General features: G+C 41.8%; 1 protein-coding gene across 1 annotated transcript in view; it reads left to right on the top strand.

Annotated features, from left to right (window-relative positions):
* Positions 1–3410: 3410 nt before the first annotated feature.
* Positions 3411–17848, top strand: part of hsd17b3 (hydroxysteroid (17-beta) dehydrogenase 3) — a 92759-nt gene continuing 78321 nt past the window's right edge. Inside the window, exon 1 of the mRNA XM_060841583.1 lies at positions 3411–3564. Within this exon, the coding sequence (XP_060697566.1) occupies positions 3411–3564 (154 nt within the window). The remainder of the gene's footprint in view (positions 3565–17848) is intronic.

Genomic DNA, 17848 nt, shown 5'->3' with positions numbered 1-17848 from the left:
CTTTCAAGTTTGACAACATCCTCCTGATAGGAAGGAGACCAGAAATGCATGTAATATTCCAAAAGTGGCCTGTAAAGCCGCAACATGACATCCCAACTCCTGTACTCAATAAGCCCAGCTAAGATTTGCTTTCCCAAAATGCAGCACCTCACATTTATCTGAATTAAATGCCCATCTTCTATTTCTCAACCTATTGGCCCATCTGATCAAGATCCCATTGTATTCTGAGATAACTTTCTTGGCTGTCCACTACACCTCCAATTTTGGTGTCATCTGCAAACTTACTAATTATACTTATGCTCACATCTGAATCATTTATAGAAATGATGAAAAGTAGTGGATACATGGTAGCTGCGTCATCTGCTATCTACAAAGTTCCTTAGACAGCACCTTCCAAACCCACATCCACTTTCATCTAGAAGGACAAGGACAGCATTGACTTGCACAGATCTTGATCAATTATGTCTATAGGCTAAAGCGTGGCAGATGGAGTTTAATTTGGATAAATATGTGGTGTTGCATTTTGGTAAACAAACAAGGTACAACCTAATTCATGGAAAGGCATTGGGTAGTGTTGTAGAACAGAGAAGACCTGAGGTTCAGGTACATAATTCTTTAAGATTTTTGTCACAAGTAGTTAGCTTAGAATTTTGAGTATAGGACTTGGGATGTTATGTTGAGCTTGTATAGGACATTGGTGAGGCCTCTTAGAGTCATAGAGTCATAAAGCTGTACATCATGGAAACATGGAAATCCTTTAGTCCAACTTGTCCATACCCAGCAAGATATCATAAATTAATCTAGCCCCATTTGCCAGCATTTGGCCCATATCCTACTCAGCCCTTTCTATTCATAACTGTCCTGATGTCTTTTAAATGTTATAATTGTACCAGTCTCCGCCACTTCCTGTGGCAGTTCATTCCATAAATGCACCACACTCTGCATGAAAAAGTTGTCACTTAGGTCCCTTTAAAATCTTTCCCCTCTCACCTTAAACCTATGCCCTCTAATTTTAGATTCCCCCACCCTGGGGAATAGACATTGTTTGTTCACCATATCCATGCCCCTCACGATTTTATCAACCTCTATAAGGTCACTCCTCAGCCTCCAATGCTCCAGGGAAAACAGCCCCAGCCTATTCAGCCTCTCTCTGTAGCTCAAACCCTCTAACCCTGGAAACATCCTTGTAAATCTTTTCTGAATCTTTTCAAGTTTCACAACTCCTTCCTATCGCAGGGAGATCAGAATTGAATGCAATATTCCAAAAGTGTGCTAACCAACATCCTGTACAGCTGCAAAATGATCTCCCCAGCTCCTGGACTCAATGCACTAACCAATAAAGACAAGCATATCAAACACCTTCTTCACTATCCTGTCCACAGGCAACTCCATTAACAAGGAACTATGAACCTGCACTCCAAAGTCTCTTTGTTCAACAACACTCTTCAGGACCTTATCATTAAGTGCATAAGTCCTGCCTAATTTGCCTTTCTCAAATGCAACACTTCACATTTATCTAGATTAAACACCATCTGCCATCTTCAGCCCATTGGTACATCTGATCAAGGTCCCATTGTTCTCTAAGGTAACCTTGGTTGGCCACTACACCATTAATTATTATATTGTACAATTATATTGTCTATTAACTTCAAAGGACAGGGCAGCTAAAAATAAACTATTTCCATTGGTTGCAGATTCAAGGGGCATAGTCTGAAAATTATCAAGAGAGATGTTCACGAGAGATGTTAGCAAGCACTTCTAGACAGAAAAGATAGTAGAGGTTTGGAACTCTCTCCCAAAATGGCTAGATCAGTTGTTAATTTTAAATTTGAAAGATCCATTTTATTAAGCAAAAGTATTCAGGGAATATGGACTAAAGGCAGGCATGTGGACTTAAGCCATAGATCAGTTAAAACACAGATAGATTGCTAACCTGGCCAAACAGCAAGGGATGCTGTGTTGTTGGCCAAGAAAAACCTCTGACATCACAATAGACACCAGATATTATGCAAATATTGCATCCAGATGCTAATGATATTGGCATAACACGAGAGAGAGAGAGCGAGAGAGAGGAAGAAGAGAAACTAGCTTTGCAGTTCACAGAGGAAGAAACAGCACTAGAGAGAGAGCAACAGCATATATCCACAAGAGACTTGGGAAGTATTGTAAGCTCAAGGGACCTAATAGAATTAGAGATAGTATGTTTAGCATTAATGGTTATTGTAGCTTATTTCCTGATAAAGTTGGAACACCTTATGTTCATAGTGGTTGAGCATTTTGGTATTGTGGGACACCTGAGAGAATTCATGCAAAACATTCTGGTTGGAATTGTTTAACTTGTTTTAAGAAGGAACTAGACAACAGGCTAAATGCAACAATGGGGAGAAAGTGAGGACTGCAGATGCTGGAGATCAGAGCTGAAAAATGTGGTGCTGGAAAAACACAGCAGACCAGGCAGCATCCAAGGAGCAGGAGGATCGACATTTCGGGCATGAGCACTTCTTCAGGAATGAGGAAAGTGTGCCAAGCAGGCTAAGATAAAAGGTAAGGAGGAGGGACTTGGGGGAGGGGCATTGGAAATGCAATAGGTGGAAGGAGGTTAAGGTGAGAGTGATAGGCCAGAGTGGGGGTGGGGGACGGAGAGGTCAGGAAGAAGATTGCAGGTTAGGAAGGTGGTGCTGAGTTTGAGGGTTTGGACGGAGACAAGGTGGGGGGAGGGGAAATGAGGAAATTGGGGAAATCTAAGTTGGAGAATTGGAGAAATAACCTGAAATTTCTCCCTTGGTTCCTGTAGCTTGAGGGTTTCAATGTAACACATCCTGGACTGTAAAGCTCATAGATAAAGTGAATGACTACAGACTTTCCCTAGTTCAAAACTAGGGGACATATTTTTTAAGGTGAGAGCAGAAAGATTTAAAAAGGACATTAAGGGCAACTCTTTATACTGAGTGGTTCCCATGTGGAACGAACTGCCTGAGAAAGTGGTGGATGCAGGTACGGTTACAACATTTAAAAGACATTTGGATACGTTCATTAATAGGAGAAAGTGAGGACTGCAGATGCTGGAGATCAGAGCTGAAAAATGTGGTGCTGGAAAAACACAGCAGGCCAGGCAGCATCCAAGGAGCAGGAGAATCGACGATTCGGGCATGAGCCCTTCTTCAGGAATGAGGAAAGCCTAAAGCACACACTAGTTAGTGTGCTTTCAATTAACCCTGTTGGAATATAACCTGGTGTTGTGTGATTTTTTAACTTTGTACACCCCAGTCCAACACCGGCATCTTGATTGGTAGTGTTTTGCGGTTCCTATGGCAACGGTTTGTGATTGACAAGTAGCTTGGGATATTTGAAAGCTTACAGCCCAACCAGTCTCATCCTCACAGGTTACAGTGACTGTGTGTACTGCAGCGATGGAAACATTTTTGGAGAACGCATTTATTTTGTTCGGCATATTTACTATCTGTAAAATTTTTCTACAAATAACGAAGTGCCTGAAGTATTTGATACTGACGAAATGGGTTGGAGTGCCGAATTCCTTCTTCCAATCTTTGGGCGAATGGGCAGGTAACTTTTTAAGATTACTCGACGTTCTAATACAGTTGTGCTAATATAACGCAGAAAGGAATGCCCTACAAAGTTTTAAAACTTGCACATATCTTTGAAGGTGAAAGTTTAGAAACACAAGAACGAATCACCATTGAAAGGATCAATTTGTTATAAAATTTGCAAACTTTTTTCTGTTAAATATCTGCATTTCACTGGGACCGGGTGTTGTGAGGGAAGTGGAGCACCACTGAATAGAAACTTTTGTGTCCGAATGCTACTTCGAGCTACACACATTAAATTCTCGTCGATCTGGTAGCAATATCCCTTCCTCTGAGGGAAGAATGATTCCTAAAGGCTTCATTGAAGGAACAGAGTTTTTTTTTGGAGGGGTGGGGTGGGGTCTGATTTGAATTTCTTCCTTGAACAGCTAAAAGCCGATGTTCTGGTTATTATAATAATTGTTGTTTGTGGAAGATTGCCGGACATCCTGATGTTGTGGAAAGTAGTCTGCAGCTTTATTATTTTCTGATTCAGTGAATGCGCAATTGATATAAATAACTCGCAACTAAAATTTTCGTACAATTCTTTGAAGTTTCATAATATACAACACGCTTTGAAAATGACAAACTTTAATAAACCTAATTCACTTCAGAGACTGCCATGTCTCAAAGACATCACATTCAGTCCTCAATGAAAGATGCCTGACTTCTGGAATAAAATACAGCATGTGCATATCCAAGGCTGCTATGAATCTGTTTCTCCAAATTTGTTCCTTCCCCCATAGGGTCACAGAGATGTCCAGCACAGGAGCAGACCATTCGATCCAACTCAACCATACCAACCAAATATTCTAAATTGATTTTGTTCCATTTGCCAGCATTTGGCCCGTATCCCTCTAAACCCATCCCAAACCTTTTTAAATATTGTATCTGTACCAGCCTGCTTCTGGCAGCTCTTTCCATACACATGCCATCCTCTGCATGAAAATATTTCCCCTTAGGTCCCTTTTAAATCTTTCCTTTCTCACCTTAAATCTATGACCTCTAGTTTTGAACCATTCACCCTATCCATGCCCCTCATGATTTTATAAACTTTGATCAGGTTCCCCACAGTCTCCTATGCCCCAGGGAAAACAGCCTCAGCCTTTTCAGTCTCTCCCTATAACTCAAACGCTCCAATCCTGGCAATGGCCTTGGAAATCTTTTCTGAACACTTTCAAGTTTCACAATGTTCATTCTATAGCAAGAAGACCAGAGTAGAATGCAGTATTCCAAAAGTGGCTTAACCAATCTCCTGTACAGCCACAACATGACCTCCAAATTCCTATGCTCAATGCACTGACCAATAAAAATCAAGTTTCTAACCAATAAAGGCAAACATACCAAATGCCTTTTACACTACCTTGTCTACCTGTAACTCGACTTTCGAGTACCTATGAACCTGCACCCCAAGGTCCCTTTGTATGATAATACACCCCAAGACTTTACCATTAAATGTGTAAGTCATACCCTGACTGGCTGTACCAAAATGCAACACCTCATTTACCTAAAATTCAGAGTTTGCTAAGTTCTGTCTTCTCTCTATCTCTCACTCTCTCTCCCTTTCTCTGTGTCTCATTTCATAGTTTGCCAGCGGTACTTTTGACAGTTTCAAGGACTTTCCATTATTGGCCCCACTATTGTCCTCTTCACAATCAGCAATGAAGCAATGGGGGGCATTGGGGGGGAATCTAGAAAGGACTTCATAGTTGGTAGCAAACCATAATAATCAAAGCACTGCTACTATATAATCTTTCAGGATTAGTAACGATTTGCTTCATATCTGTTTGATGGATTCTGAACTGATGGGAAGTCTAATGTGGGATATATAGACTCTGTGGGGCAGGTGGTACCTAAAGGCTTGGCAAGATGGGTTTCTTGGAGGTGTGTATGCTCCACATTGAACCTGTGTAACTTCTTGATGAGGCCTATTAATATGTTAAGTGCTTTACTTAATGAGCCTTTTCCATTTTGGTCACTCATGAGTCAAAGGCTCCCACAAGTTGGCAAAAATATTTGATATATTCAAGCATCTTTAGATAACATCTCTCAAGCATTTTTGCGATCCCTCCATGTGTTTCCTGATGCAACTGAGTTCCAATTAGAGCAGTTGTTTCTGGAATCTGGTGCCTGGCGTGCACATGGACAACATGTCCTATTCAGTATTCTTATTTTCAGTGATTAATGTCTTGATATTGGGCAAGTTGGCTTTTGAGATGGTGTTGCTGTTGAACCACCTCTGTGCCACAGGATTTGCTATTGTTCACCCCCATGCACAATGATGTATTCGCTATAGTTGCGAAAGCAGTGCTCAGTAAGCAGATCACCCATCCTCTTTGACTCATACAGAAAACAGGAGGGTTGTTAACATTATTCTGCACTAACCTCATTAACTTGTCCTTTGAAGTCACTTAAGACTGCCATGCTTTTTCTGTTCCGGCATCCATTTTTAAAATTTTTGAAATAATTTATATTACCACCTTTATTATTCTTTATGCTTCTCTGCATTAAATTTTAAATGCTAGGAATCTGCCCATTTGAATATGAACGTAGGAGGTCTAATTAGTAAGTTTGCAGATGACGCCAAAATTGGAGGTGCAGTGCACAGTGAAGAAGGTTACCTCAGAGTACAAAGGGGCCTTGATCAGGTAGGTCAATGGGCTGAGTGGCAGATAGAGTTTAATTTAGATAAATGCGAGGTGCTGTATTTTGGTTTGACTTTCTCCTTTTGAAGATAACTATATTTTTAGCCATTTACTAAATTTCAAATTGCATGACACCCTGAACTTGACCATAATTCCAAAATATATCAAAGGTATACAAGATTTTCAGCTGCATAAATGTAAACATGGGGGTGTGGAAGTTGATCATCTGACACACCTTCCAAGTATGATATTGATATTCAAAACTCAGTACATTGATGAAGAATGCCAAAAATGCTGCATACTGTCTGAAGGAATGGTGAAGGACTGAGTAGAAGTGGCACTACATATTAAAATGTCTTCTCCTCACCCCTTCCACCCCAAACCGACAGAAAGCACTGGTTGATATTTTGCATTATCATTAGTCATGGGTAAGGTACTGGAAGACTGGAAGGTAGCAAATAGAGTCATAGAGATGCACAACATGGAATAAACCCAGTTGATCCAACTCATTCATGCCAACAAGATATCCTAAACTAATCAAGTCCCATTTGCCAGCACTTGGCCCACATCCCTCTAAATCCTTCCTGTTCATATACCCATCCTGATGCCTTTTAAATGCTGTAATTGTACTAGCCACCTCTCTGGTAGCTTATTCCATACACGCACCAATCTTTGCGTGAAAAAGTTGCCCCTTTGGTCTCTTTTATATCTTTTCCATTTCACCCTAAATCAATGCCCTCTACTTATGGACTCCCCACCCCAGATAAAATACCTTGTCTATTTATCCAATCCATGCCCTTCATGATTTCATAAACCTCTCTAAGGTTACCATCCAGCCTTTGACAATCGAGAGAAAACAGCACCAGTCTATTCAGCCTCTCCTGCAACATCCTTGTAAATCTTCGCTGAACCCTTTCAAGTTTCACATCATCCTTCCAAAAGGAAGGAGACCAGAATTGCATGCAGTATTCCCACAGTGGCCTAACTAATGTCCTGTACAGCCGCTACATGACCTCCCAACTCCTATAATCAATACTCTGACCAATAAAGGAAAGCATACCAAATGCCTTCTTCACTATCACATCTAACTGTATTCCTGTATGCCAACCAGTCTCCCATGGGGAACCTTGTCAAACGCCTTACTAAATTACATATAGATCATGTCCACCACTCTGCTCTCATCAATTCACTTTGTTACTTCTTCAGAAAACTCAATCAAGTTCATATTTGAGTCTTCTGAATTTCCAGCCGTCCCTTTACCTGCAAACATCAGCTTTTGAAAATTCTTGCCTAATATTGTCAAAATTAGCCTCCCTCCAATTTAGAACTTGAACTCTTAGATCCAGTCTATCCTTTTCCATCATTATTTTAAAATTAATAGAATTATAGTCGCTGGCCCCAAAGATGCCTCAGTTACCTGCCTTGCCTTATTTCCCAAGAGTAGTTCAAGTTTTGCACCTTCTCTGGTAGGTACATCCACATATTGAATCAGAAATTTTTCTTGTATGCAGTTTTTAAAATCCTCTCCATCTAAACCCTTCCCATTATATGACAGTCCTAGTCTATGTTTGGCAAGTTAAAACCCCCTACCATAACCACCATATTATTCTTACAGATAACTGAAATCTCCTTACGAATTTGTTTATCAATTTCCAGCTGACTATTAGGGAATCTATAATACAATCCCAATTAGATGATCATCACTTTCTTATTTCTCAGTTCCACACAGTAGCTTCCCTGAATGTATTCCCAGGATTATCCACTTTAAGCACTGCAGTACTACTATCCCTTATCAAAAAAGGCACTCCCCCTCCTCTCCTGACCTCCTTTCTCTCTTTCCTGTAGCACTTGTATCCTGGAACATTATGTTGCCAGCCCCGTCCATCCCTGGGCCATGTTTCTGTAACTGATATGATATCCCAGTCCCATGTTCCTAACCATGCCCTGTTCGGCCTCTTGCATTGAAGTAAATGTAGTTTAAATTATCAGTTGTATGTTGTTCTCTGCTTTGTTCCTGTCTGCCCTGACTGCTTGACTCACTCCATTTCCAAACACACCAGTCTCAGATTGATCTCTTTCCTCACTATCTCCCTGGTTCCCATGCCCCCACCTTACTAGTTTAAATCCTCCCAAGCAGCTCTGGCGAATCTCGCTGCCAGTTTATTAGTCTCCTTCCAATTCAAATGCAATCTGTCCTTCTTAAACATATCACTTCTACCCCGGAAGAGATTCTAATGATTCAATGAACCCTCCTCCCCCGCACCAGCTCTTGAGCCATGCATTCATCTGCTCTATCCTTCCATTCCTGCCCTCACTAGCTCATAGCACAGGGAGTAATCCAGATATCACTACCCTCGAGGACCTTTTTAAATTCCTGCCTAACTTTCTATATTTCCCCCTTCTGAATCTCATTATTTTCCCTTCCTTTGTTATTGGTTCCAATGTATACAATGACCTCCTGCTGATCTGTCTCCCCTTTGAGAAATTTCTGCACCCTCTCTGAGATATCCTTGATCCTGGCACCAGGGTGGCAACACACCATTCTGACTTTTCATTGCTGGCCACAGAAACAGCTGTCTGTGCCTCTGACTAGAGTCCCCTATCCCAATCTATCACTTGGAACTCAGTGAACCCCTCGTTATATTAGAGCCAGCCTTGATACCAGAAATTTGGCTGTTTGTGCTACTTTCCTCTGAGAGTCCATTATCCCCCTACATTTTCCAAAACAGCATATTTGTTTGAAATGGGGATAGTGACATAAGAATCCTGCACTACCTGCCTATCCCTCCTATCTTTCCTGGAGGTAACCCATCTATCTGACTGTATCTGTGGCTTTTGTCCCTTCCGGTGTCATCCATTGCTTCTAACTATCACTCTAACTGATCCATGCAATCTGATAGGATTCACAACCAAAGACATTTCCTGCAGACATAATAATCAGTAACATGGAAACTCTTCCTAAACTCCCACAGCTGACAAGAAGAGAATATCACTCCACTAAAGGCCATCTTTGCTCCTTCACGATCAACAGGTCTAGAAAATAGCACCATCTTTTTGCTCTAAAAAAATCACTGCTCCAGGCTAACTTAGTACTAATGGTTTATATTTTTAAAATCTAATCAAGAGACAGATTTCAATAAAACATATGATCAACAAAGAACTCACTCTACTCACTACTGTACAGCAAGGTTACACATTAAAAAACTATGCACTTAACTAGTCCTATGCTGTGAGTTCTCCCATACAATTTCCTCTAAGGTCAGCTGTGAATTGTGCTGTTTGTTAATTTTTCCCAGGTGCACTCCGATGTCCAGAGATACATGAATCCAAGCAGCAAAGGCAGAAACTATGAAGAATCACTGCTGTGTCAGTTAACAGTGTAGGTTTCTTTCTCTCTCTCCCTCACTTTTAAAAATCCCTTTTCCCCCCAAAGTTCCAAAACAATGCAACAGCATATAAAACTGGAGGCCTGTGACTCAAGTGCCTCTGGGGTCAGTGCTGGTCCCATTACTGTTTGCCACCTATATCAGTGGTTTGGATGAGAATGTGCAAGGCATGATTATTAACTTTGTAAATGACACTAAAATAGGTGACATCATGGATGGTGAGGAAGGTTATCAGAAATTGGAGTAGGACCTTGAGCTGAGAAATGGAAAATAGAGTACAGTATAGGGTGTGAGGTCTTGCACTTTGGAAAGTCAAGTCAAGGTAGGAATTTCATGATGAATGGTAAGGCCTTAAGGAATGTAGTGGAACAGAGGGACCTTGGAGTTCAGGTGCACAGTTTTCTGAAAGTAGACAGGGAAGTGAAGAAGGCTTTTGGCACACTGGCCTTCATCAGTCAGGCACTGAGTATAGAACTTGAGAAGTTGTATTGCACTTGTACAGGACGTTGGTGAGGCCGCAATTGTTGCAAATGTTGGATAACTTTGTCTTACTGAGACAGGCAAGGATTGGTAAGATGAAGGAGCCTCGGATGACACCTTGCTATATGAACGATGTTACTAAACTGGAAAGAGTGCAAAAGAAATTTACAACAATGTTGCCAGGTCTCAAGGGCCTGAGATATAGGGAGGCGATCTAAGGAGATATCAGGGAATTAGCTTGGAAGCTAATAAGCAGGACGAGCAGCGTAATAATCTCAGGATTACTACTGGTGACATTTGCTAATGAGGTGAGGAACAGAGAGTGAGTGCAGTTAAACACCTGGCTACAAGGCTGCTGCAGCAGGGAGGGTTTCAGGTATGTCGATCACTGGGGTCCCTTTTGGGGAAGGTGGGACCTGTACATGAAGGATGGGTTGCACTTTAACTGGAGGGGCACTAATGTCCTGCTGGGAGATTTGCTAGAACACTTTGGGAAGGTCGAAACTAGTTTGATAGACGGTTTGGAATCAGAACTACAGATCAGAGGAGAGGGTAGTTGTTGAATGGACAGAAACAAAATGCAGAGAGTGTGTCAGGAAGGATACACAATTGATAGGGCAAAGGGGTGGGTTAAAGCGTGTCTGTTTCAATGCAAGGAGTGTCAGAAATAAGAGTGATGAGCTTGGAGCATGGATCAGTACTTGGAATTACGCTGTTGTGGCCATAACGGAGACATGGATTTCACAGAGGCAGGAATGGTTGCTGGGTGTTCCAGGGTTTAGATTTTTTAATCTAAAGGTGGGGGGCTGGAGCTAAAAGAGGAGGGAGAGTAGCATTATTAATTAGAGAGTCCAGTACAGCTGCGGAAAAGGAGGTTGCTGAGGGTTTGTCTACTGAGTCAGTATAGGTGGAAGTCAGTGACAGGAAAGGAGCAGTCACTTTATTGGTTGTTTTCTATAGACCTCCCCAACAGAAGCAGAGAGATGGAAGAACAGATTGAACAGCAGATCTTGGAAAGGTGCAGATGTAACAGAGTTGGTTGTTATGGGTGGCTTCAACTTCCTCAATATTGATTGGAACCTCCTTAGTACAGATGGTCTGGATGAAGCTGATTTTGTCAGGTGTGTCCAGGAAGGATTCCTGACTCAATGTGTAGATGGGTCGATTGGGGGGAGGCCATATTTGAATTGGTGCTAGGCAACTAGCCAGGCCAGGTGTCAGATTTCTTGGAGGGAGAGCATTTTGATGACAGTGACCACAACTGCCTCATTCTCACCATTGCCTTGGAGAGGGATAGGAACAGACAGAATGGGAAGGTATTTAATTGAGGGAAAGGAAATTATTCTGCTCTTGGACTGGAGCTGTGGAGTATAAATTGGGAAAAAATTGTTCTACGAGAAATGCACAACAGAAATATGGAGGCTGTTTAAGGAGCAGTTGTTGCAAGTGCTGAATAACTTTGCCCCACTGAGACAGGCAAGGATTGGTAAGGTGAAGGAGCCTTGGATGACAGGAGAAGAGGGGCTTCTAGTCAAGAGCAAGAAAAAAGTGCACTTAAGGTCGAGGAAGCAATGATCTGATACAGCTTTAGAGGATTACAAGGTAGCTAGGAAATAACTCAAAAATGGACTGAGGGGGGCTAGGAGGAGGCATTAAAAAGCCTTGGTGGGAAGGATTAGAGAAAAACCAAAGGCACTCTACATGTAAATGAGGAATAAGAGAATGATCAGAGAGAGTAGGGCCAATCAGGGATAGTGGAGGGAACTTGTGCCTGGGGTCTGAAGAGGTATGGGAGGCTGTATTGAGCTTTCTGCATCAGTATTCACTAGAGAGAGGCTACTTGTTGATCATGAGAACACCGTGGACCAGGTCAATAGGCTTGAACAGATTGAAATTAAAAAAGTGGATGTGCTAGAAATTCTGGGAAGCATCAAAATAGATAAGTCCCCAGGTCTGGATCAGATATACCCAAGGTTACTATGGGACGTGAGGAATGAGATTGCTCGACCTCTGGCAATGATCTTTGCATCTTCACTCTCTCTGGGAGGGAGGCAAATGTTGTTCCTCTGTTCAAGAAAGGGAATAGGGAAATCCCTGGTAATTATAGAACAGTCAGTCGTACGTCTGTAGTAAGCAGGATACTGAAAAGGATTCTGAAAGATAGGATTTATGACTATTTGGAAAAACATAGCTTGATTAAAGATAGTAAGCGTGGCTTTGTGAGGGGCAGAGTATGCCCTACAAGCCTTATTGAGCTCTTTGAGGATGTGACAAGACAAGTTGATGAAAGTTGAGCCATGGATGCGGTGTATATGGATTTCAGTAAGGCATTTGGTAAGTTTCCCTATGGTAGGCTCATTCAGAAAGTTAGGAAGTATTGGATACAAGGAAATTTGACTGCCTGGCAGAATTGGCTGGCCAAAAGAAGACAGCAAGTGGTATTGGATTGAAAGTATTCCTCCTTGAGGTCAGTGATCAGTGGTGTCCCACAGGGATCTGTTCTTGGGTGTCTGCTTTTTGTCATTTTTATAAATGACTTGGATGAAGAAGTGGAAGGGTGGGTTAGTAAGTGCTGTTGATACAAAGGTCGGTGGCATTGTAGATAGTGTCGAGGGCTGTTCAGGCTACAAGAAGATGTTGACAGGATGCAGAGCTGGGTTGAGAAATGGCATATGGAGCTCAACCTGGATAAATGTGAAGTGATTCATTTTGAAAGGACAAATTTGAATGCTGAATACAGGATTAAAGACCGAATTCTTGGCAGTGTGGAGGAACAGTGGGATCTTGGTGTCCACGTGCATAGATCCCACAAAGTTGCCACTCAAGTTGATATGATTGTTAGGAGGGCATATGGTGTTTTAGGTTTTTAACAGGGGGATTGAGTTTAAGAGTTGTGCGGTTTTGCTGCAGTTCTATCATACCCTGGTTAGATCACACTTGGAATATTGTGTCCAGTTCTGGTCACCTCATTATTGGAAGGATGTAGTTGCTTTAGAAAGGGTGCAGAAGAGATATACCAGGATGCTATCTGAATTGGAGGGCTCATCTTATGAGGAGAGGTTGAGTGAGCTAGGGCTTTTCACACTGGAGAGAAGAAGGAAGAGAGGTGACTTGATAGAGATGTACAAGGTAAAGAGCAGCATAGATATAGTAGATAGCCAGAGACAATTCCGCAGGGTAGAAATGGCTGTCATGAGGGATCATAATTTTAAGGTGATTGGAGGAAGGTATAGGGAAGATGTCAGAGGTAGGTTCTTTATACAGTGAGTGGTGGGTGCGTGGGATGCAATTCCAGTGGTGGTAGTAGAGTCAAAGGCATTAGAGAATGTTAAGTGACTGCTAGACAAGCACATGGACAGCAGTAAATTGAGGAGTGTGTAAGTTAGGTTGATCTTAGATTAAAATCAATGCTCGGCACAACATTGTGGGCTGAAGAGCCTGTACTGTGCTGTACTGTTCTATGTTCTAAGCTAGGACTTTTTTTCTTTCAAGCATAAGAGACTGAGGGTTAATTTATAGAAGTGTATAAGATCATGAGAAGCTGGACAGGGCGAACGCACTCAGTCTTTTTCCCAGGGTTGGGGAATCGAGGACTACAGGCATCAGTTTAAGGTTAGAGGAGAAAGAATATAAGGGAACCTGAGAGTGGCATGCATATGGAATCAGCTGCCTGTGGAAGTGGTTGAGGTGGTTACACTAACAACATTTAAAAGGCATTTGGACAAATATATGGATAGGAAAAGTTTAGAAGGATATGAGCCAAGTGGAGGGAAATGGGGTTAGTGTGGATGGACATTTTGGTTGTCATGGATCTATTTGGGCCAAAGGGGCTGTCTCCTTGCTGTAGGAGTTTATGACTTTATGACTCTATGATACTGGTCAGTGCCAGCTAAAAGGGGAAGGCTTTGAGGAGGTTTGATAGAGATGATCTATACCATTCAACTTTTGAGAGGGTAAGTACGGAGAAACTGTTTCCAGTCTCAGAAAGGTTGATATACAGAAACATAATTTTGAGGTAATTGATAACAGAAACATTCCATTGTCTTTCCAATTCAGAACCCACCAGTGGGACTAGGAAAACCATAAATACATCTGGTAACAACAGTGGGAGATGGGTGACAACAGAGCAAAGTAAAGGCAGATGGGAAAATACTACATCCTAAAGAAAAGCTTGTAATGTGGTTAGATGGACATGAGACAGTTAAATTACAGAAGTATTATTATGAAGCATGAGATGGCATAACTGCAGGAATGAAAATATGAGAGCTAAAGAATGTGAATAGTTAAAGCATGATAAGTAAGTGGAGTATGTACCGTAGAACGTTGGCTGAGTAACCACTTGTTGAACAGAAATCTGGTGAACTGAGGCGTACAGGAAGATTCTTCTCATTTTCCTTCTGTTCCTTCACTCCCTCCTCATTTTGCAGGTCTTGTCTTGTTCTTCCTCTCCTGATACCTTGTTCTGTATTACCCATACCTTTAAAAACATCTCTATCAGCAATTATAGCAACCAATCCCTGTGATTTTAACCTCTGTCCCAATTCATCATGCTCATTTTCCTGAATGGACTGCCCTCCCGTCCTTCTTTAATTTTTCTCTTCTCAATCAATGGTGTAACCAACCATTTTGAATGGCGTCACTACTCATATTCCGTCAATCACAGATAAGGCTGTCTAAACTCAATTCCTTGCAATTTTCATCACATACATCCTCCTTCTCACTTTCAGTCCTTCTTAATTCCATTTCATCTAAAATCTCCTCTATTTCACCCACAATTGTGCTTTCAAATCTTGACTGTCCAGCAGTTCAGCCCTGTCTTGACCAACATTTCTACAGTTATTAATTGACTCAACTATACCTTCGTTTTCACTGTTACTCAATCTCACCTTGATAGGACCCACATATCCACACACTACATCCAATGCATGTAGTGGATAATTGGTTTAATCATTCATCACTATATCTGATTAGAGAATAATGCATTATAAATTCCTGCTTTCTATTCTGAGATCACCCTAGAATGTAAAAATAACCGCAGGTTTCTGTGCTGAACTAAAATCCATATTGTTAAACTGCTATCACTTGTCTTCCACTGCTGTTACCTCCAACAGATGCAAGAATCAGGGATTGCTTTCGCTCACTCTGCTACCTATCCTCCTTCTCTTAGCACCAGGGTCCAAATTTTTCCAAAGGTTCAAGCTTTCCTTAGCCCAGAAACCCCACCTTTGCTAGTTTCTCTCCTATCTCCCGTCATCACTTCTCTGATCTCAACTTGCTCTTGGGACCCACCACCTATTCCCTTGGCCCTATTCCCATAAAACAACTGACAGTCTCACTTCTTGGTTCTTCTGTTATTTGAAGATGATCTCACCCTTCTCAGGTATTGCCCCACTCCTACAAATAAATGCCTGCTGTCCAATATTTCTTTGCTCTTAAATACATGAAACTTTTTCCCAGCACCTTTCCAATCAGGTTTCCATCCTTGTAATAACAGAAAATCCACTTTTATCAGAGTCATAACAATGTCCTATGTAACTGAGAAAAGTAAATATTCTCACATCAATCTGTTTTATCTAAAAATAAATTATTGTGTAGAATCTGGGGATTCCTGGCAAGGCCAGCGTTTGTTGCTCATCTGTCTTTGCGTATGAACAGGTAAGTTCTTAGACTATTTCAAATGTCAGTTAGCAGCCAACTACATTGCTCTGTGTCTTGAGTCACATACAGGCCCAATCAGGTAAGGATAGACGATTTTCTTTCCTCATGGAACTGCTTACTGCCTTTCATATGATTGGCCACACATCTTCCTATTCCAACATTTTGCCTTCCTACTCCAACACTTTTCCATTACCATCCAACTGGATCAGCCTGTACTCATTGGTTGTATTCTTGTCTATCCAGTTGAAACTGCAGTGGTTTCTCTGAAAGACTGCATCCCTGACAATGCAATACTCCCTCCGACTGCATATAGATCTATTTCAATGCCTGCAAGTGTTTTTATTTGTTACTGTCTGGTGAGAACAGTGAACTGTATTGCACAGGATGGGCCCTTCGGCCCACATGTTGGCCAAACATAACGCCAAATTAAACTAATCTCTTCTGTCTGCCATTAATTCATATCCTTCCATTCCTTGCATACTTATGTGAGTATCCAGACATCCCTTAAATACCTCTATCACATCTGCCTCCACCACCACCCCTGACAGAGCATTCCAGGCTTGTACCACTCTCTGTGTAAAAAAACCTTGCTCCTTGTGCCTCCTTTGAACATTTACCCTCTCACCCTAAATCAATGTCCCCTAGTGTTAGACATTTCGACACTGGGAAAAAATACTCTGACCATTTATCCCAGCTATACATCTTATAATTTTATAAACTTCTTTCAAATTTCCCCTCAACCTCCACCGCTCCAGAGAAAACAATCCGAGGTCTTCTAGTTTCTCCTTATACTTGTACCCTCTAACTTGGGCAGAATCCTGATCAACCTCTTCTGCACCCTCTCCAAAGCCTCCACATCCTTTCTGTAATGTTGCAATCAGTACTGAACGCAATACTCTAAATGTGGCCGAACCAAGATCTTATAAATCTGCAACATGATATCTTGACACTTATACTCAATTCCCCGACAAATAAAGGCAAACATGCCATATGTCTTCTTTCCCACCCTATCTACTTGCATGGCCACCTTCAGGGAGCTATGGACTTAAATCCCAAGATCCCTCTGTGCATAATCCTGCCATTAATTGTATGGCTTTCCTTAACAATTTATCTAACAAAATGCAGCACCTCACATTTACCCAGATTAAAGTCCATCTGCCATTTCTCTGCCCATATCTGCAACTGATGTACATCCCACTACACCCTTTGACAATCTACTACTCTGTCCACAACCCCAACCATCTTTGTATCATCTGCAAACTTACTAACCCACCCTATGTTCATTTTAATCCAAGTCATAGAGTCATAGAGATGTAAGCATGGATACAGACCCTTCGGTTCAACCTGTCCATGCTGACCAGATATCCCAACCCAATCAAGTCCCACCTGCCAGCACCCGGCTCATATCCCTTCAAACCCTTCCGATTCATATACCCATCCAAATGCCTCTTAAATGTTGCAATTGTACCAGCCTCCACCACATCCTCTGGCAGCTCATTCCATACACATACCATTCTCTGCGTGAAAGCGTTGCCCCTTAGCTCTCTTTTATATCTTTTCCCTCTCACCCTAAACCTATGCCCTCTAGTTCTGGACTCCGCGACCCCAGGGAAAAGACATTGTATATTTATCCTATCCATGCCCCTCATACTTATGTAAACCTCTATAAGGTCACCCCTCAGCCTCCAACGCTTTAAGGAAAACAGCCCCAGCCTGTTCAGCCTCTCCCTGTAGCTCAGATTCTCCAACCCTGGCAATATCCTTGTAAATCTTTTCTGAACCCTTTCACCTTTCACAACATCTTTCCAATAGGAAGGAGACCAGAATTGCACGCAATATTCCAACAGTGGCCTAACCAATGTCCTGTACAGCCGCAACATGACCTCCCAACTCCTGTACTCAATACTCTGACCAATAAAGGAAAACATACCAAATGCCGCCTTCACTATCTTATCTACCTGCGACTCCACTTTCAAGGAGCTATGAACCTGCACTCCAAGGTCTCCTTGTTCAGCAACACTCCCTAGGACCTTACCATTAAGTGTATAAGTCCTGCTAAGATCTCGCATTTATCTGAATTAAACTCCATCTGCCA

Source organism: Hemiscyllium ocellatum, chromosome 2 (assembly GCF_020745735.1).
Source record: "Hemiscyllium ocellatum isolate sHemOce1 chromosome 2, sHemOce1.pat.X.cur, whole genome shotgun sequence".
NCBI classification, from domain to species: domain Eukaryota; kingdom Metazoa; phylum Chordata; class Chondrichthyes; order Orectolobiformes; family Hemiscylliidae; genus Hemiscyllium; species Hemiscyllium ocellatum.
The sequence above is the reverse complement of the archived record's forward strand: the minus strand, read 5'-3'. Positions and strand labels throughout refer to the sequence as shown.